The following is a 22,363-nucleotide window of genomic DNA, read 5'->3' as shown; positions in this document are numbered from 1 at the left end:
GTGGCCAGCTATGGTCAACGCACCACAGCCATCACCACTGCACAAGCACTTAATGGTTCAATCTTCCTGGCATATTCCTCCAAATAGAATCGAAGAGGGTCTTGCACTAACTCTAACTTCTCCTGTGCTCCTATTTATTAAGTTCATAGTGGTTCTGCTACTGTTCACTCCCATGTTCTCTCTCTTGGCCAGAAACATGCTGGAAATAGAAATAACTACTGAATATTTAAAAATTCAAAGGTTATCAGGGCTCTCACAGAATTTAAGCTCTAGAACAAACAGAAAAGGAATGGTTCCGGGATCAGCTCTCAGCTCAAAAAAGAGGTCAAACCAACCCTAAGTGGATGTGAAATTGGGTTTCATTGTTTCACTGAAGACAGGGACCTCTTCATTGAAGTATAGGCTCCTTTCATAAAAAGACTTAATTCACTGGCTAAGGGCAGCCCTCCAGTCTCCTGTACCTAAGAGAATTAATCTCATAAATATTACAGAGCAAGAAACAGTTCTAAGTTTTGAATGTGCACTGATTAGGAGGAAAATAGAGGTACTGAAAAATGACCTTTAAGTCACAGAACTAACATTCACTCTGTATGCATACATGTATATATGTTCCTACACAAGCAAAACCAACTGAAAACTGAAATTGGTAAACAAGATGGATAAATATACATTATTTAAACCTACAATGACACTACAAACTATTAAATTTAGAAACTAAATTTCAAAATAAAGCAAAAAATTATTGTGAATCAAGACTATCTTCTGCTTGCTTCTAAAAGTGAATTCTGTTACCTGGATCAAAACATTCACTGCATAACAACAAAACTCATGTAAAATCAGTATTCCAGTGAAAAATCATGTGGTACCTGATGGGCCGATTTTCTTTACTATCAAAGAGTGAGAAGATTACTTCCAGTTCCTCTCCCAGATTGGAGCACATTAGACTCTTCATCTGAACAAAGAGATGGTGGCTGCTAGCTGGCACTGGTGTGTCTTTTTTTCGATGACGATGCTCCATCTAAAAGTACCCCAAACAACACAGCAGCTAGTTTGAATTAACAGTCAAAATCTCAGAACAAAAAGACATAAAAACTGTAATATTGAACTACTTTATAATCCCAATTTTTAACTTTTTAATTCAGTAATTTTTTAACTTGTAATTTTTTTCTTTTTTGTTTGTTTTTTGTATCTGAGAAGGAGAACACAAGGAAGTGACTTTCCTAGTGTTGCACTGCATCATTATTATCTCTAAGCGAAAATCAGTAACCTCTAGTAGTATACCTTTTCACTACTCTGAAAATTCTAAGCCACTTCAAAGCTTTGTGCTGTAACAATACAGTATTTCATAGCTGGTTTAAATAGTTAATGATCTGATATTCTAGTATTCAAATACACAAAAAATACTTTTGTAGAAGACTAAACATGAGTATTTTAAAATGGAAAAAATCAGTCTCTGGCAGACTGCTATATTGAAGCTTCTAAATTATCTTGTTTTGGGTTCACAGTTTATACTTTCACTATTTTAATTACCCATTAAGAGTACAATAGTAAGTTGAACTATTTCTCTCTTACATTGTACGAAAAATAATTTTGAACAGCACTATTTCTAAGCTACTTATCTTCAAACTGAGGTTATCATGGGCTTTTTTTCCCTCCCTCTTTATTTTTCAAAGTGCACTACACGAGTCCATTACTAGCTTTCTGGGTTATTCTTCTTCTGTATGTTCTCTTATGATTAATGGTTCCTCACTGTATTTCATCTAGTACTTCAACAGGATTTCAGACGATTACATATGGCTTTGAAACTGCCCAGAGATATACTGATTCCAGCATTAAGAAATTACTGTTAGGCTTGACATTACAAGTTATCAACAGAAGTAGATAAAAATTATAAAGAATATATTATAATTTCAGCTACATAGAAAATTTACAGCAATTATATTTCTGCTTTATTCTATATTTAGATATAAAAGGTAACAAATAAAACGTAGTTAGCCTGAAGCAAGTAAGGCTCAGAACAGCTGCGTACTTAAATAAGAGCCAAATCCCACATAAGTGAATTGGTAAGTTTCTTAGACCTCACTAGAGATTAAATCAGAATAAGAAATATCAGTGCTGTGTTTAGTTAAATCAAGATGGGCTTTTCTACCCAAAGAAGATCTCTTTCTATGCAGTTTAACTGCTATTTACATTAATATCTTAGAAAAGACCAACAGCCCAGTATGATTGTGACGATTACTTGTACCATGAGTATAAGATTATATTTCCATAAATCTTATCTAACAGGACTCATGGGGCCAGGTAAAGCTCTAATGAAAAAGAACCTCATAAGCTTTTATTGATGATTAAATTCATGTTAACAGTCACATTTTAATGATAACTCCAAACACAAAACTTTAAACCAAATAATGTGTAAAAACAAGCACGTGTGCACACACAAATTTGGTATCATAGAATCATAGAATCAACTAGGTTGGAAAAGACCTTTAAGATCATCAAGTCCAACCTTTACCACAGGGACTGCCCAGTCCACCACTAAATCATGTCACTAAGGACCTCGTCCACACATTTTTTGAACACTTCAGGGATGGTGATTCCACCGACTTCGGGGGGCAGCCTGTTCCAATGCCTGAGCACCCTTTCAGTGAAGAAATTCTTCCTAATATCCAGTTTAAACCTCCCCTGGCACAATATGAGGCCATTTCCTCTTGTTCCTATCACTTGTTTACTTGGGAGAAGAGACTGACTCCCACCACACTACAAGCTCCCTTCAGGTATTTGTAGAGAGTGGTAAGGTCCCCCCTGAGCCTTCTCTTCTCCAGACTGAACAACCCCAGTTCCTTCAGCCATACCTCATAAGGCTTGCTCTCTATGACCTTCACCAGTTTTGTTGGACCTTCTATCAAAATCAAAGCACCTCATACAGATGTAGATATGACATAAACTGTTCAAAAGAAAACTTCTCTCCTCATAGTAAAACTCATTTGCACTAAGAAATATCAGTTTATTTGATCGAAAGAAGTACTTTTGGTTAAGTAGAAGAAAGCTGCCACCAAAACATCAGCATGAAATTTCATAGCAAATGTACTGAGTATTATAATCACATACCAGCCTGTAAAGCTCCGTAATGGCTGATCTCTTCAGGATCCACCATAGCATACTCTTTTCTTGGAACTAAGTCAAGTCCCAGTTGTCTGTTTGAGAAATGGAATAACAGTAAGTAAGTTTCTACATACAAAAAGAAAAACAAATTAACCCATTTCCTTTCTACTTACATTTAACAGAAACATTCCAACAAACAACGTGCATGTTAATTTGGTACTCTACAGTTGGGTTTGGGTGGTTTTTTAATTATTTTTGGCTATTCACCATTTACAGATGATTCTTCCCCTTTCTTCACTTTGTAACATTAATAGAATATGTTTTTCTACAATTTTTTAAAACTGTTTCACATTGTGGACGATTGTACAATGGATATTATCCTTTGTACTTACTGTGGACACTGTGACAATATGAATCGGTACTAGTAGTATCAATTTGAATGACAACAGCAGAAAAGAAGGTAGAAAGAAAATCCGAAACATTAACTTATTTTTAGTTTAGCCTGGATGGCATCCAAAGCTGCTTGGCTGTATCCCCTGAACAAAATAATGAAATGAACTTGAATCATCAGGAATAATACTTATTTTCAGCCACAGCAGCAAAGCTATAAAGATTAAGAACACATAGGCGGCAGTCATGCGGAATTTAGAAAAACATGAAAGATTAGAATGTTTTTTAAAAATATGTGTTTTAAAGAGTAGGAAACTGAAGCACTTCCTAAAACCATCACAATCCCATTCAGTTGGCACAAAATTCTAAACCAGCAGTTAATCACAGTTCTGCCACAATGTTAGGTATTTAGGCTTTTGAATAGCAGTAGTTGCAGAAACCCCTGGAAATTCAGTGGAATTCTACTACTAAATAGATGCAGCATTTAGTCAGAGTTTAACTGAAAAAAATATAGGATAAAAAAAGACTTTGGAAAACAGCACCCAAATGCTGAAAGTTATTTTAACCTTTTTTCTTGCCTTTTTTTTTTTTTTTTTTTACATTAAAGTAAGATAATACAATTTGCCTTAGCTCCTGTTTGCATCCCAATAAAGAAAGATGCAGATCATAGAGCAAGATATATGTTCAAGAGATGCCCAGTTAGGAAGCAATGTCAGCAATATCGTTTCAGCTAAGACAACAGAGCCATGCAAACTGAGTCACATCGGAATCTGGCCAGGTGTGTTTTAAAAAGATGGAAAAGGATGCTGCAGATATCCCCAATGCAATTCTCTTGTAGACAGTACCGCTGCTATGTAAAATAACTTGAGGAAAAAAAGCAAAATAAAATGACGAGTCAGTTTTCACTCTTAACACAGTAGACAGAAAAACAATGAAGGAGAAAGTCCATTAAAAAAAAACCACAAAGTAACACCTGTCAGAAACTTGCTCCTTATTTCAACATTCTACAATGAGTCTAAAGCTGTGACATTATAATTAGATTACACTATTTTCATTTGTTACTATTTACTCACTCATTGCCCCAATCCAGACGAGCAGTGATATGTCGCTTGACATCCTTCATTCGATCATGGGTGAGATGGCCGACGAGGACCTGCCTCCGCAGGTCTAGGATTTCATTCATTATGTGCCACAGCCGGTGAAAGAGATCACCCTCATTCCTCTGTGAGATAAAAATATAATTGCCTCTACATCACCTGTATAAGCTTACAATCCTAATGAATAGAGATATGGTGTTGAAACTAAGAAAACTCATTACTAATTCCCCTACTTGGACTTTTTTCTCCCCATCGTACTGTGACCATTTCACCTGCATGCATGTGTGTGTGTCTGTAAAACCGCTTCAGAGCTTTACCACACTCATTCTAAAATGTCACGTCAACTCCTTATGCCTCATGTTAACAGAGTCTACTTTATGTAACAGAGATGACAAAAATGCAACTAAAAAATAGTTTCATCCGATAGCACTGTTTTATTCCAAGAGCATGTTCATTCTGTGCTGCTATCTCATCCAAACTGAACATGTGATCACGTAATTCAAGATTATTTGAACTTTAACACATAAGGAAATGAAAAGGCAAGAGTTCCTAGCATTCAAAACTCTGAAACACAGGGTGTTAATGTTCTTTTAACTTTCTATTGTATGTATCTAACTGTACACACTACTGTCTAACCATAATAAATAGCATATATAGACAGAATCTTGTCCAGACAGTTCTTCATCCAACTGTGAAGAAGTAGGAGAAATTATGTGAATGTGATTGCTTTTTTAAACCACATCCTCCTACTCTAATTACATACCAGTTAAGGGCATAAACAATTTCCCACAACAATTTCTTCCCAAACAGAAGTTCTTTTAACGTCCTCCTTCACCAATTTCTAAGTAGTTTTACCTCATGCAGCTTTTCTAAGAAACTTTAGCTTGAGGAAATTATTGTAACCTCCATTTAAGTGATGAATCCCACAAAGATTGAAAAAACATTCTATTCAGATTTGTTCTACTAATTCTAGCCAAGAAAATACTAAGCCCATTTCCCTTTTCCATCTTCCTATGAACAAATGGCATTAAAACAAAGTTCAGCTTCTTCTGCTGCATAATTGCTATGAAAAGCTAAATTCATTAAAAGCACCATTACTGTCTGTCAATAATTTTATATTCCAAGGGCTCTGACAAACTGCTGTTTGATAAATCTGCTCTTTTTATTTCAACATTCATTCACTTCATAAGCTCACTACAATGAGCATTAATTTACTGTGTCTCAGCTTCTGCCAGGGGAAAAAAAAAGCAAGCCAGTGTATTTTGCCATACAACAATAGCAGTGAAAGAAAAAAATGGCAAAAAAGAAACAACTTCAGTAAGAACAATAGGCATGTATGAACATTATAAGAAAAGAAAAAAAGGAAAGGCAGGTCCTACAAATAACCTTTGAATTAGGAGCAGGAGACAAAAAAAGACTTTATAGGAATGTTACAGAGAAACTAGGCTAACAGTATGGTTTCAGAGTTCTCTATCAGAAACTAGTGTACAAAAGATTAATTTTCTACAATTAAAAAATCAAAATAAACACTAATTCAGGTACATCTTTCTTTTCAGCATCTGATTATAAGCTCTACTGAAGTAAATTATAATATGAATACAAGACACATGTTAATGTTTAATGGCACTATTAATCTCAAAATAACATTTTCAGGTATCTTTTCTTTCCAAAGCATTAGAATTTGTCTGAGCTGCTTGTAATCTAAAACCACTGAGTGGATTTTAAGCAATTGTGTTTGCATTCAGACTTAAAATCTCTGTGCTAAGGGATCATATTTTCGCGCCCTTTTGTTCCAGGACAAGCCAAATGTACTAATATACTTGCTAATATACACAAAGATATGCTTCATACATTCAAGAAAACTACTTCCCATTATAACGTACAGAGATTTCAAACAAGCTTTGGAGAAACAGTTTCTTGTTTCTCAAGGAAGAGTTCATACTGCTTAATTAAAATTTCACTGTCAAGTTTAAAATGATACTCTATTACTTAGAATCAAACAGAAAGAAATACTTGATTTTGTAGGTTCGTGTGTAAAAGCTTCCGCTAAGCAAATCAGCAACTGCTCCAATTGCATGTTTTGGAAAGGTCACCTGATTCTCAACAGCGTCTCTGAACACAAGCCATTCAATCATCCCCAAAAGGTAGCAGACTGGCTACTTCTGTACCATTCTGACTTGTAGAAGGTATATTGGCACCACCTACCACTGTTTCTTATGTAGCAGAAGCAGCTCCTGCATAGCAGAATGTAGCTAATCTTCTCACAACTTAAGTCATAATTATCAACTCAGCAATGAGTTAAGATGAGGGGTTGGAGAATATGTAGATGCAAGTGAACAGGTTTTGATTATATTTTATGCGTGCACATGCTGCCAAGTCCAAACCATGGCTTGGGTGTAATGTAGTAGATTAGAAGGTCAAATGTTAAAAACAGAAGACAATCATGATGCAAATCACAATTTAAAACTAAAATATTTTAGTCAGACTTTAAAGACACAACTCTACAGTCAAGAGAAAGTAAAAAAAAAAAAAAGTTCAGTTAACAGAGAAAATAGAAGTAGGCACAGAAAAAGGAAATTATGGCAAATATTATGTTTTAGATTATGATGTGGAAAAAGAAATAAATTTAAAAGATGCAGAACAGTCAGCGAAGACTGAATTTCAGTCAGAATAAAGAGAAAGACTTAACGTGTTTCTTTCGGTGTGTTTTAAGTACACCGAAACAATATAATTACTACTTATAGTGGTAGCCAATTAAGAGAAGGAAATGGTGGGATTTCTTATGTGAAGAAGTAAGTCAGTGGTCTGAAACCTCTTATAAGAATGGCAGGCTGCAGTGCGTTCACAGGAGACGTGGCAGTGAAAAACAGCCTAGGGAGCTTGTATCCAGGGTACAGTTGCTAATCAAGAACCATCCCCCAGTCTCCCTCAGCAATGAGGACTCACCTAACTAAACTAGAGCTTCTAAACAACAGTTGGTATTAAACCAAAGCAGTATTATTCAGGGTACTTGCCACATAGAGTTGTTTCCACATCGTTCCCCAGTCTCTAAGAGTTGATGTCATTTCTGTAATAACAGAATCTTCTGTTGGAATAACCATTTCAAATTGTCTGTAACATTCAGAAGAACACATGACATTACACAAGTATTACAAATCCCATTACAGTTACTAATATAAAGACTTCCACCCTGCCAACAGTGATGTCTAACAGCCTACATGGGTGCTCCATCAGCCTGTGACACTTCATTAGCGTATTTCATTTAATCCCCATGGAAAACTCTTGGGTGAAAATAATTTAATCCCCACAGAAAGTCTTAGTCCTAGAGAAGTCAAGGTGGGTTTTTTGCTACAAGATAAGCATGTCAAAAACTACTTTCACAGCAGAGTAATCCCACAGTTTCCGAAGGGATCTTGCCACTTTAGCTTAGACTCTAAACCAGTGACTGTAGTCACTCTTTTTTACATCTCTGTTTATAGAAGTAAGACAGAAAATGCTGTTTCTTCAACTGAAAGAGGGCATAAAAACGCAAAAGAAAACTAGTACAGTGTGAGTCCTTGCTTATTAGATGCTGACCAAGAAAAAAAACTGCACTGGCTTGGTCAAGACCAAACTCTCCCACCATTTTACATACCATCATCACTGCCACTTCGTTCTCACACACAGTACATTTCAAAGGTTTGCATTCATGATTGGATTACTTTTCTCATTATATCATTTCTCTCTTACCAAGTTAGCATAACAATGTGAGAGCCCCTGGCCGTGATGCACATGGCCTGAAGGGGAAATATACACAAAGAAGAAAACAGAGGTAACAAAGGTTGAACTCCCTCAAGTACTGCCATGGTGTCTGCTACCAAATATTTATCTATCTTTAAGCTCTGTTCTATTGTGATGGTTTACAACACTTTTATTTCACTGAACCTTCAGTTTTACCTACAACCACCTTTAATGAGGAAAGTATGCTAGGGCATGACAAACCACATGCGGCTTGAACTCCATAACAAATGACAAGAGTGTTTAACAGTAACAGTATAAGCCCTTTTTTTTTCTTTAATATGATTCCAGTCTTCATGATTATTTTTGCCCATCATGAATAATGGACTTTCTTCTCATTCATTCATGCTCCCAAAGTAAAGCTCACCTACACCTGATGTTTAGGCATCCAACTACTATGATGAGAAATGTCTTTACCTAAATAGGTTTCAAACTGTTATGTATCAGTTCTCAATTAATAAATCCAAATAAACAATATAATGTGAAGGCTCCCAAATTAACTAAAACTTTGGAAAAAACTGTGTTGAACTAAGATTAACTTACTGACAAATTAAAAGAAAAAAAAGCAATACTGTCATGGCAAGTATTACATCTAAAAAAAAGAAAAAAAATTAGCCAAAAAATAGTGTTTCTTTTAGTCAGAACATTTGAGTTCCAAAAAAACCTTTAAAGTAATTTTAACGAATTATTCTGTTTTTTATTAACTCCTCTAAAAATTAAATCAGTTGTTGTCAAAAAATAAATATTGTCTCTCCATCACCTGAAGAAAAGAAATCAAGGAAAAAACATCTCCAATTACAGTTTTAGTGAAATCTTCTGCCCTTGAACTTTAATGTTATTTTACCATTTCTGTGTGCCACGGTACAGCTGCTATCCTCTAAGAAAACAACCAGTCTTAAACAGCAGGTTAATAGACAGCTTCTGTACAGAATAACTTCTAATTAAGGAAATACTGTTGTCATGGTTTAACCTTTTTCAAGCAAAGCTTAACCACAGGAAGTAAAAACATGCAATTGTTTTCTCCTTCCTTTACACAGTGCAGGCTGATAGTCCCGATTGTGCTCCATGTCTTTTCAGAATACCTTGCTCCAACCTTATGAACATGGAGGAGTATCAGGCTAGCTAAGGACAAACATTTTAAGTCCTGTGGCAGTAAGCTGAAGTTAAGATATTATAACATAACAAAATCACTACCTTATAAGCAAAAGACCTTTGGTTCAAGTAACTGACCATGTTTAAATATTTGAATCAGAACATTTCACTTACCCTTTGTTCTTAACACAAGCATTTTTCAAGTGAATGTAGTTGGATGGAAATATGCCCTGAAAAATAAAACAGTTTATGTAAAAACAAAAAAAAAAACAAACTCCTCTTTCATGAGTTTGGAGTACCATTTAGTACCATTCAATATGCAAATGCATGCTGAATTAAAAGTTCTCAAAAAAACTTGCACAAAAGAAGGAGATATATAGTCAGCATAGATCTAAAGGAAACTAAAATGCTATTTTCAGTAGACATTAAATCCTTCAACACTTCAGAAAATTAGATGATAAACAGGTGTAGAACATGTAGAACACTGCTTGAGAGCTCACTTCTGCTAGATATTTTTATTGATTATTCTCACCTTGACATAAAACGGATCAGCTGTGGGGGGGTAATGTCTTACCAACAGTGTCCTAAAAATAGTATCTTCAGATAGAGATTTCAAAGTGAAGCAAAAAATTACAGTCAACAAAGTTCAATAAAAATAAAGTTTTATTTGGTGGCTACTATGCCCTGCAATGCATGGGAAAGCTCTGGTAGATCCCTACCAAAGAGCCTTTTCTAGTCATTTAAGGGTCCTCCACTCTTCATTTGAACAGGCAACACTGCTGCCACAGTCCTGCTGCTCTTACAGCACACTAACCTGCATAAATCAGAACAATATACAAAATGAAGCAACTCAGCTTCAAGCTTCTGGCTGGGAACGTAATATGCTACAGCTTGTTACATAATGCAGCGAGGGAAAACACATACAGGTTCTCTTTACAATAAGCACAGCTGCGTACAGCTTTCCTTGGTGATGCTGGTGACTCATTTTCTTCTAACACAGGCGTTAGAGCTTTGACAAAAACGCATATACTATGTAGAGGCAATTGCTCCTACTTGTCTGTAATGTAAAGTAGTTCTGAAGAGCATCTCCCAAGGACAGCAAGATGTACAGCCTTGCACTTGTAACAGTGTGCCAGAAAACAGGATGGCTGCATATGCACACTTACTGCGGACCAGCTGCCACAGAATATTTCTTTGAGTGTCAAAGCTGGCAGAATAACAAGGGAAGAATCTTGACAGAGCAATACCAATGACAAGTGGAGTTACAAGGTGCTCTTACTATTTTACTTTCAGAGAGATTGCCTTCAAAAATCCGATTCAGAAAACTGTTTGCATTCACACTAGGAAAGCAGAAAATATATATCTCATTTCTTCACACATCAAGTCATGTTTAGAAAACCTATTCATAACTTCTACCAACACATTTGACAGACAACAAAGCAAGACTGACAGCAAGCATGTGTTGAGAATTGCAACAAAAGACAGAGAAGCAATAACAAATCCCAACTGCTCATGTCTTATAAATCAAATTGCAATATATATCAATGAGGTCAAAGTAGTAAACATCAGATTAGACTCTGTGGCTACATTTATTGTTCACATTAGCCTTCTATATAAAGCAAAGGAAATTTATGTGAGCAGACACTGCAGGCCTAGGCACAAATGGCCAATGACTTCTGGTAAGAGCCCCTAGAAACTTCTGAAATTAACGTGTCTGTGCCCTATTCTGCAGCTGAAGAGGCTTGGAAATGAAGACAGGGTTAAAAAATAGCAAAGCTTACAGTGCAGGTTTAAAGGAGCAACAGAATGGCTTTAAGTAAGACTAAAAACTCTAGTACCGTGTTGAGGAAAAAAAAGAGGAAATCTTAAAATGGTTTCCCATACGAAAACCACAATCTTTACAGTCACAGAGACAAGTTTGACAGGAGAGATTAAGAAAATAGAAAGACAAATAAGATACATAAAGCTTAAACATTAAACATGAACAAATGCTGAAATATGATTTTCCTAGTATTTCATGTCTGAATGCAGAAAAAAAAAAAAAAAAAATCAGTGAAGTCTGGTTAGGGTACTATCAGCTATACTACTGCGGAAATCAAAGACTACACATCAAAGAAAAATAAAATGAACCATATATTTTATATGACAATACACAGCTTTTATTCAATTGATAGTCTGCATGTGGCTCCTATAAACTAGCTGCCTCCACTGACTGCTCTAAATTAATTCATAACATCAAGAAAAATAGGCACAGTCTAGTCAACTTCTCCAGCAGCATTTACAATTTGTATTCTCAGTAGTCTTTTCCCTTCAACTTATCTTCCTCTGAGTTTGCAATCTAAAGATCAGAAATAAAAGGAAATTCAGCAGAGCCTCATTCTAACACATAGGAGCATTTCAGAAGTGCAATGCATGTCCAAATCTAATTAAAGCAATATCAATAATACTTAACACTAAGCTCTAGTTTTCTTTTGAGTAAATATCATAAACTTACATGGAGATTACAAACTTTTAAAAAGTAAATAAACACTGTTGCCAAAGAATGCAAAACTGCAATTGACCTTTACCTTAACATTGGGGTTTTTTAAGGCAAATCCTCTGTACCATCCTGTGAAGAAAGAACATTTTGTTTTGTAAACTATGTAAATCGTTTCCATATGTAAAACAGATTTCATCTTTCCCTTTTGGACAGATATGACAATTACATGGTGCTAACAGACTGCACTGATTTAAAAGGTTTTTCATATAATGAAAGATACTTTGCTTAAATCAGCTCACATTCAGATGACAATTCACACAATTTCAGGTATTACTCTTTAATCATGTATCCCTTAGGTAATGTATTAAGGAGGCAGATTATGAAAAATAAGCAACTTCATTTCTCTTACACTTAATAATTAACATTTGCTAAAATCATACTAGCATTCTACTCATATTAGTCCCTGCCCATGGCAGGGGTGTTGGAACTAGATGATCTTAAAAGTTCCTTCCAACCCAAACTATTCTATGATTCTATTCTCTAACTCGTCAGAGAGGCAGAAGAGAATGTTTACGCTGCTTTAAGATTTAAGCTTATGACTTTGAATCCATTTGAAAGGGTTTTGATGGCAGCCAAACTTCCCTTGGAATAACCAAAAAAGCAGAAGAATCACAATAAGAACTCCTTGCTGTTTTAACTGTTACCCTCTATAAATGTTTATTAAACTGAGTGATTAAATAAAAAGAATAAGCTGCAAATTAATTATTATAGGGATTAGAGCTCACTAGAATTGTGAAAGAAAATAAATGAATGGTAATGGGGTTCAAATCAACAGTATATGAAACTTTGTTATCATTGAAATTCCAACCTGGTGAACTCACCATCACATTTCTCTAATATTTGAACAGTGTCTCCAATCTCCAGTGATAGGCCATGTGGGACTGTCCCTCGAAAACCAGCTATTACTGTAAAAGATAATAAGTTTCAATTACTTACAACATTAAAATATATATATTCCTCTTGCTAACAAAAACAGTATATTAACAGGGGAAGTTAAGTGCTAGAACAAACAGGAGTCCTAAAATTTCATAAGCTATATAAAGAACCAGAGGTTAAGCCACTTCTATGAGCAGAAAATTTAAAATACAGGACTTGGAAAAAAACTTCAAACATTTACAGACCTACTACACATGAATAGAAAACTTGTACTGGGGAACGCTGTTAGACAGACTATAACTATCCTGAAGGAAACTGTTTTATTCCAAATGCTCACACTAACACTTACGAGACCTCAGAATTTTGCAAGCTGCAAGCGACAATATTTTTGTTGCCATCTATACCACCCACATGCCACAACAGGAAAACCTTATTTCACATTCGCTTAATGGATGCTATAGACCCAACACTCCACATAATTCCAAACGAGAGGAAATGGCTAGGAGTGGAGACCACTACAGCGTGCTGTTCACTAAAATACATTAAGTGCACATGCCGTCTCCCCTGCAGCCTCCCCGAAGCCAGTGAAGCCCAGGTCATGAGCTCAGGCTGGGACAAGAGCTACAGAAATGGGCTTCCCTTGCTGGAGACAAAAACGTGCCTCAGAAACAAAACATCGGCAGAGCACTGATGTTCCCAAATACTTATAATAGTAAAATTTTAAGTCATATTGTTAGTGCTAAAAAAAAATAGCCATCTATTGTTTTTCACTCAGAACCAAACATAATATGCAAAAGACACTCAAAATGCTCGTTCCTGCAAACAGTAAAAATCCACTAACATGCTAGATAGGAATTCAGCTATTCAACCCTATGTTTACTGTAGCTGAAATTCTGAATTAAAATATTGCCTAATTCAGGCGATGAGACAGCAACAGTGATTTTGACTCTCTGTATTGTAATATTCTTTTGGAGCTTAATTTAGAAGTTGAAGAGGAAAATGGCCTTCACAAAGTGTTTTAGAAACTGAGTTCGAGTATCAGCAGGGCTGTTAGTGGCCTAACAGCAGTCTGCTGCTATCAAATAGAGAAGCACAGATTGGTTTGGGTTGAAAAGGACTTTAAGATCATCTAGTTCCAACTCCCCTGCCATGGGCAGGGACGCCTCACATTAGACCATGTCACCCAAGGCTCTGTCCAGCCTGGCCTTCGACACTGCCAGGGATGGAGCATTGATCACCTCTTTGGGCAACCTGTTCCAGTGCCTCACCATCCACACAGTACAGAACTTCTTCCTTATATTTAACCTGAACTTTCCCTGTTTTATTTTGAACCCGTTACCTCTTGTCCTATTGCTATAGTCCCTGATGAAAAGTCCCTCCCCAGCATCCTTATAGGCCCCCTTCAGATACTCAAAGGCTGCTGTGAGCTCTCCACGCAGCCTTCCCCTCTCCAGGCTGAACAGCCCCAACTGTCTCAGCCTGTCTTCATACGAGAGGTGCTCCAGCCCCCTTATCATTCCTGTGGCCTCCTCTGGGCTTGCTCCAACAGCTCCATGTCCTTCTTGTGTTGAGGACACCAGAACTGTACACAGTATTCCAAGTGGGGTCTCACGAGAGCAGAGTACAGAGGCAGGATCAGCTCCTTCGACCTGCTAGTCACGCTCCTTTTGATGCAGCCCAGGACACGGTTGGCTTCTGGGCTCAAGCGCACACTGAAGCCGGCTCATGCTCAGTTTCTCATCAACCAACACCCCCAAGTTCTTCTCTGCAGGGCTGCACTAAATCACTTCTCTGACCAACCTGTAGCTGTGCCTGGGATTGCCCCGAGCCATGATATCTACCCATCCAGACAGGAAAACCCGAATCTTGAAACAAAGTAAAAAACCCACCCGCTCAGAGGTGTGAGAACAAATCTTCATGTGTAAAAGCCAAAAGGAAACCCCATGGGTACAGATACGCATATAAAGTAACTGCTCTTCCATCAAAGCACCTGCAAGATTTTGAGTCACAACAATCCATTTTGGTGGCTCTTGCCTGTTACCAGCTCAAACACAATATAACCTGTCACCCACCGCCTGTGCTTGTCACATTGTTCGTCAAAGGCAGGAGGAAAGATTAGCTGTCAGCAACCATGAACACTGAAAATTCATTTGTGAATCTTTGCCAGAAAGTTCCAGATTCTAAGAGTAAACCAACAGGATATGGTTTATACTACAGGAGGGCATGCATAAAAATGTAGAGAAAGTATATTTTTGCCAAATCTTTATTCAGAATCTGAAGGCTTCAAAACTCACTGAATTCAATCATCACTAAATGATCACTGTGCTTTACCCACGTCCTGTATTTATGCCTTTGAATAAAGCCTGTGAGATTATGTACCTGGTTTGTCCTCAAGACTATGCTATATGTGACCAGTATTTGTAGTACCAAGCTTCCCCCCTGCCTCCCTGCCTCATGTGTATTGAAAAAATCTGTATTCATTTTGGTGCTCCTCCTAATCTCCAAGGTACTTACACAGAATTAAAATACTCTGAGATAAGCGTCATGAAATAAGAAGAGCTACTTTCATTCCCCCACCACGATCAAGTACACCATTTTTAAAGAGGATTAGCTTCAAGACAGTATTTATACATCGAAAAAGTTTGTCTGAAAGTTGAAAAATTAGAGTTTTTCAATTAATTTTTATACAAAGACCTCGAAACTATATCTAAATTCCTCTGTGGCACTGGAATGTCAAGAGTCATTCTGGTCACCTTTCTTGCTTGCAAGAATCACAACTGAACTACAAAGCCTGGCAAAATAGCACCTGCAGCCGCTGAAGTAAAATTAAGGAATTACCAGAAGCAGCATGTGAAACCAAACCAAATCCTTGTGTGTTACTACGCTTGTGAGATGTCTTATTTTTAAACTCTATGAGATAAAAATAATGACAGTAATTTTTTCTTTAAGAGCCAATATAACTTGTCACATTGTTTTGATCTGACTTTGCTGTGACATTCAATTTTTATTACTTAGTTACTAGATCTGTTAAAGATCTTTTTACCTTTTTCTTTTTTTTTTTTAGAGAAGCTTCAAAGAAAAACTTTTAGGTCAAAAAAAGACTGAAATCTGACAAAATGTAGAAAATAGCTAGAGCTATTTAGAGTACGTATGGAAGAAAAAAAAAATAATCTTGAAATATCTTGTAGAAGGATAGCCTGCAGAGTACCAGGAAAAGAAAGAAAGAAACGAGGGCAGTACCTGCACCACTGAAACAAGCACATTCACCAGATTGACTCACAAAACTCTGGCTGGATTCCCGCAGAGGTCCTGCAGCGAGGTCAGGCTCAAAACAGGCAGCCCATGGTCTTTAGCAATGCCACTCAAAAGAATGTGAACTGCAGAGCACAGAAATCCACAGATAAACTTAGCACACAAATGTTTACTTGGCTAACTTTCTTCTAATCAAGTCATGTTACAGAATTGGGACTGACGCATAAGGTTGCTAGTCAAGTCTTTTTAGTTTATCTGTGGCGTATATACATAAGTAGACTAAAGGGAGGGTAACGATGAAGTCACAGAAAGAGGTAGTTACCGTTTCACCAGAGAAGATCCCAGGGTTCAGTAGTTCAGCTAGGACACTGGGTTCTTAAGCAACCCATAATACCAATTTGATATACTGAACCTCTTGCCTTTTCCTCCAATGGCCACATTGTTCTGTAGCACTTCGTAGATGTTCCTTAATTCTTTCTCCTAGTAGTAGTAAGTATATAATTAATCACTCTGCAGTGACCATGGCTTAAGGTGTTCTCAACCTAACTTGAGAGCAGTACACATTTATCATACTCATACTACTGGACTTTTTTATATATACAGCATTCACTGAGCCATGTGCATCAAATATGCAGCATTTTCACTCTTAACAGCAACAGTAGTTGGTGTGGTTACCACCTTATCTCACTTCCAATGCAACTTAGTGTTGTAAGCAGCCCTTAGAAAGGGCAGACGGACAGGAGAAGAGATATCCACGCCGAATGTAGCTCATTTGGCAGTATCTGCAGCCTTTGCAGACCCACATGCATGTCTCTAGGAAGTCAAATATCAAAAGCACTTGCATCTAGATACAATTTTTTGTCATTGTAGTACCTGAAGGTCATATAAATGTCCAGTTCATGCTTCAAGCACAGGCACAGTGATTGATGCCCTCTTCAATCACCTCTCAGACATGGGAGAAATGTAGAACTCCACAATAAAAGTTTGTAGGAGGATATTTTCTCAGGAGTGTTTTAAAAGCTGAGATCAAATACAGCAGCTGGCTGGCATTATTAAATATTTTCTTGCTGCCAAAGGCTACTGAGAGGATAAGAAAGCAAGACCACAACACAGGACTCAAAAACCTAATCCATATAGAAGGTGAAATCATATGGCGAGAACTAGTGGTTGCAATATTAAAGCAGCTTTAGGTTTAATGCCAAGCTTAATATTTTTAGGGTAGGTGTTGTGAACCCCAAGTTATGAAACAACCCATTTCTGTGAGAACTATGGAGGGAATCAGAAAGAGAAGAATCCTTATGAAGTAACCAGTTAAGTTACCTGTCCGTGATTAACTGCTAAAATTAATCAAACACACTAATATTTTCTTAATATCCCTCCTCTACATTTCAATAGAACAGAGTCAGCTCAATCAAGAATGTAGTACAGGACCTTACAAGACATCCTTTCTATGAGTTTCACAAAGGTTTTCACTACAAGGCGTGTAAATAATTGGAAAGAGGTTTCCAATCTTTACATTCTTGTCAGACCATTGCAATTAGGAAAGAGGAAAGAGAATGAATAATCTGATGGAACTCTTATTTGCAGCTTCTCAAAAGAAACTTAATCTTTTTGCTCCCATTCAAATCACTCCCTGTCTGTGCTTGCTGTCGGACAGTTTTACATATGCAAGTGCCTGGTGTATAAAAAGATCAACCCAAGCCCAAGGTCTTAATTAAAGCCTAAACTAAGTTTTTTTCATGCAGGAACTCACCTTCTGCTCATCTAGAACATTGTTCTAAAAAATAAAAGAAGATTATTTTTCTACTTGCAACTAGTGCATTCAAATCTTACATGTGAGCTAGCATTATAAAGATGCATTTGAGACCCAACAGGAGCATGCTGGTTTCATGGCTGGCTTGACTCATTGTTTCTAAGATGAAAATGCCTCCCCATAAAAGGGTGCAATATGGCACGGTGCTGAAGATGCCTCCCTGTCACAATTAAGCTCAACACTACAAAACGAGACACACAGTACACTGCAGTTCCTGGCCGAGTAGCAGGATGCACACACACACACACGCCCACCCCTTCCCCATGTAAATGAATCAATAGCAGTAGAAGCAACATCTACAGCAAGTACTAATACCTCGAAACTAAGTATTTGTACCACAATAGCAGACTCAGGTTTCATATAATAAAAACCAGTCCTTCAACCGAAGAAAGAGGCGGGGGAAGGATATGGGGTAGAAAAATGTAAATTATTTTACTTTAATAACTACTTGGACGTATTGCGCATGCTAAATGCTGGAGTAAAAAATAGACTCCAGTTCAGTGCTCTAAGTCATGATGCCCAACTATAAACTACATATAGTGGTAGCATATAAACCACACAGAAATGTGACAAAAACACAGTGGAAAATAACAGACTTGGAGGATCGGAACACTGTATCAGACAGACTGGTTCTTGATGGGAGCAAGATGTTCTGATAGAAAATGAATTGATCAGCTAGTGACAGGGTGGGTGGCCCACTTCAAAATTTTGCTTGAGGTTATATTCTTAAAACTTTTGTGCCTGAAATAACTGGAGATCTGCACATAAGAACTAATGAGGCAGATATTGTTGTTCCTTTCCTACTAACAGATGACCAGAAGCTACTATTGATTCCAGATATTACCTACTATAATTGAAATTAGGTTCTCTTGGTGGCAAAAGCAATTTTCCAAGTTTTTATTCTGGCCTTAAACTGCTATTCTTTCATCAGATTGAGATTCTTAGGCACAACTGTTTCAAGGGTGTCATGGTTTAACCCCTGCTGGCAACTAAGTACCACACAGCCACTTGCTCACTCCTGCATTCCCCGTGGGATGAGGAGAAGAATTAGAAAAAAGGTATTACAGCCAAAACCAGGACAAAGGGGTTTCTTGTCTATTCAACAGTTGAAAAATAATCACAAAACATGTGATAAATTGAATCAGAGAACTTCTAACATTATAAAGTTATTATGCTAGTTAAAACAGTCATTTACTGTTGCATTTTTCCTTTATGGATGGAAAATTGAGCTTGTTCTTACACATTTTTTTAGCTGATGAGCAATGATGTGTGTATATTGCCTTTGAGGAAGGCTCTGATTCAGTGGTCTTTATTGTAGAAATGTAAAAAGCTATCCTTTGATATGTACTTATGGATCGTAAATAAAACAGACATCTGGCACTGCAAGCAGTGGCAGAAAATGCAACATTAGAGACAGCACATCAGCAGGACAACCATTAAAAAGCAATTCAAAAAATCAGTCTATTCAGGATACTGTCTGTAAACTCATGTCTGAAGCTACCGACCACTGGCAAGCAATGCAAGCATCCAGCGGTACAGCTTTCAGTATTTTGTGGCACAGGGATCTCCTGAGCCAGTCATGGCATTTCTGTGTTCAAAAGCCATTGGCGGATTTTTCTTCTGTGAATTTATCTAACCCGCCTTTACATGCATCATAATGTCAGTGTCCACAAACTCAGTGAGTCTAAATATGCTCCATGGCAGAAAAGTCTTCCTTTTGTTTTATAGTGCCACTTAAAATTTAATTTCATGTCCCCTTGTTCTTATAGGGAAGTTTGAATAAGTAGACTTTTATCACCCTCCCTGCACCTTAGCTATATCTTTTCCAGGATGAAGCTTTTTCTCCTCAAAAGAAGCTGAAGAACCTTTTTAGATTTCTAAATGGGCAGAATGTTTAGAAGCACAAACACACAGATGCACATAGCTTTGTTAATGCAGAACGGCCAAAGCTTACTGTAAAAGGCCATGACGTGCACTGAGCCTTGCCTGCATATGAATTGATCTGGATGGAGTGGCACGATAGCATAGATACATGCTCATGCTTCTAACACATGAGTTAAGTTGGGCATCTGCTCAGTAATGCATTGTGCTGCCTACAGATACCCTAGGAGGCTTGCTGCAAACCAAAACCAAGCTAACAGTGACAGAAAAGCAGAGAGGATGGAGAGGAATCAATCTATTCTCCTTTAAATAAACACAATACATACATATGAATGTTAGTTTCAATAACAGAAATGATCCTTAAATCTCTTACAGGTTACTGAGGATAAACATTCAAATTTATATTAAAATGAAAGAATATGAGTTCTCTTGGCTGTATATATACACAATTAAAAGGATCGAACACATGGTTGGTCTTGATGATCTTAAAGGTCTTTTCCAACCTAGTTGGTTGTATGATTATGATAGCTCAGATGATGACATGTGGCTTTTGAACATCTGAAGTGCTGCTCATGTGCATCAGCCAATTGTTCTTAAGAGACAAGTGGTTGCATGGAATTTTCCTAATAAGAACATCTATTGAACAGCTATTCAAGAAAATACCTTAAGGCACATCAAAAAAGTTCCTATCAATGTCCAAGCTTTGAAAATATTATACAAAGTAGAATGCTTACATGCAACTGTTCTTCACTTGTCTGAAAAACAAAACAAAACCATCTGGAATTCCTACTGCTAATGGCAGCAGCTATCCATACAGATAAGGCAAATGCCAAGCCTGAAATACACAAAGGACAGGTAGCTGCAGCAGACGGTATTCCCTCCTGTGCTGGTCTCAACATTTGAATTCAGCAAGGTAATCACTTTCAAATCCCCGATTACAATGCTGCCAAACCCCCTAGGATGATTCTAACATACATAATCAGTTTAGTGTGACTGCCTGAACATGTGTCAAGCTCTCCTCATCCTGCATCTCAGCTACAGGCAGGAACCTTACCACCTCTTTGATAACAGCTTGATTGGTTCTCTCAATACTTGCATTTTTGCTAACTCTTTCCTTTGGATATCCTAGCTATTAGGCACTAAATCTTAGAAAACAGCACTAAAAGTAACAAGTGAAGGCACCTGTTTGCTGTTGAGAATGGCAGCCAATCTGGAAAAACAAAACTGGAGTAATTCAGCATGTACGACCAGGGTCTCTGTCCTTGCAGGTATGATATTTCATTAATTGTTTTTCTTTTCTACCAAGAAGAAAAGCTAGTTAAAAAGCTAAAAAAAGAATAGCTAGTTAAGCCCTTTGTATTTCTTGAACACGGGCTGCGTCTTGTTATGTCCCCATCTTCTCCCTCCAAGGGACAGCTTTTTGATTTGCATTAGTTCTGGCACCGGGAATTTAAAAGTAAAAAGAAAACAAACAGGTCCTTACAAGTCTAGAAAATCTTGTACACCTTAGAGTCTGTGAATAGATGATACAGCTCCTCCCTATGAATTTTCTCAGGGGTCTCCTTTAGAGAGAAGAAATGTTAATGTTAAAACCTGTCAGAGGCATCATGACAGAAGGTGAGGTGGATGCCATACAATCAGGTGTAGATTTCATGAATTCAATCAAACTGTAATAAAGGAACTAGTCTACATGCAGTTCAACCAGCTGGTCTAATTTACAATTCTCTAATGCAAAGCTACAGAAGCACTATCGATGCACTAAGACTGCCACCCTGAACAGTAAGTGTGGATTACGTGTCATTTTCCTTCATTACTTGGAAACAGTAACAGCTTAAAAATCCAGCTAATAGAAGGGAGTAAGTGGAAAAAAGCAGATTATGTTAAAATGACATTACCTTAGAGAACAAGCTTTTTTAATTAAAAATAACTATGTTACTCACTGTGACTTTTATTAAGACTAAGTATTTCCAAATTCTAGGCGTTTTCAAACTTTGTTAAGTAATTGCCTTAATTTTTAGTACCATTATCAAGGAAAAGTGTTACTGCTATTTAACTTTAACTTGAAAAAGTCTTTATGTTTTGTTCATAGCCTTTGGGGAACCAAAGTTTCTGATTAAAAATCAAATAAACCATCGGCGGGTTTGTAACTTTCTGTAAGTGTGAGGTATGGTAAAGAAGAGACATTAATGTATTCCCAGCACAAGTGCATCATCTGAGGTCCATCAAAGCCAACAAAGCCCTGTGATCGCAGGTACCAGATCTCATGACAACTCTTCAGTGCATTTTGGACCTCACTAAAGCATGAGGTGGCACTCATCAAACTCCCTAAAAGTTGAATTTAAGAGACACAAAATTCTACATGATTTCAAATACAGATCCATATGCCGGAAGGTTTGCTGGCTACCTGTTGTATTCCTACAAACCTTAGAAAGCACAAATTGAATGGGAAAATTAAATGCCTCACATAATTGTAGTCACAGAAGAATCTCCCAGAAAACACCTAACTTTTGTTTAGAATAGGAAGATGATTCTTTTAAAGTAAGC

At 37.1% G+C, this 22,363-nt stretch overlaps 1 protein-coding gene across 1 annotated transcript in view; it reads right to left on the bottom strand.

Moving 5' to 3' along the window:
* DOCK4 (dedicator of cytokinesis 4) overlaps positions 1 to 22,363 on the bottom strand; it is a 254,581-nt gene that overhangs the window by 151,597 nt on the left and 80,621 nt on the right. Inside the window, 8 exon segments of the mRNA XM_030479015.1 lie at positions 867 to 1,018; positions 3,109 to 3,129; positions 3,131 to 3,194; positions 4,566 to 4,714; positions 7,604 to 7,700; positions 9,633 to 9,688; positions 12,026 to 12,066; positions 12,819 to 12,902. Coding sequence (XP_030334875.1) covers positions 867 to 1,018; positions 3,109 to 3,129; positions 3,131 to 3,194; positions 4,566 to 4,714; positions 7,604 to 7,700; positions 9,633 to 9,688; positions 12,026 to 12,066; positions 12,819 to 12,902 — 664 coding nt within the window.

Source organism: Strigops habroptila, chromosome 3 (assembly GCF_004027225.2).
Source record: "Strigops habroptila isolate Jane chromosome 3, bStrHab1.2.pri, whole genome shotgun sequence".
In the NCBI taxonomy this organism is placed as follows: Eukaryota; Metazoa; Chordata; class Aves; order Psittaciformes; family Psittacidae; genus Strigops; species Strigops habroptila.
The sequence above is the reverse complement of the archived record's forward strand: the minus strand, read 5'-3'. Positions and strand labels throughout refer to the sequence as shown.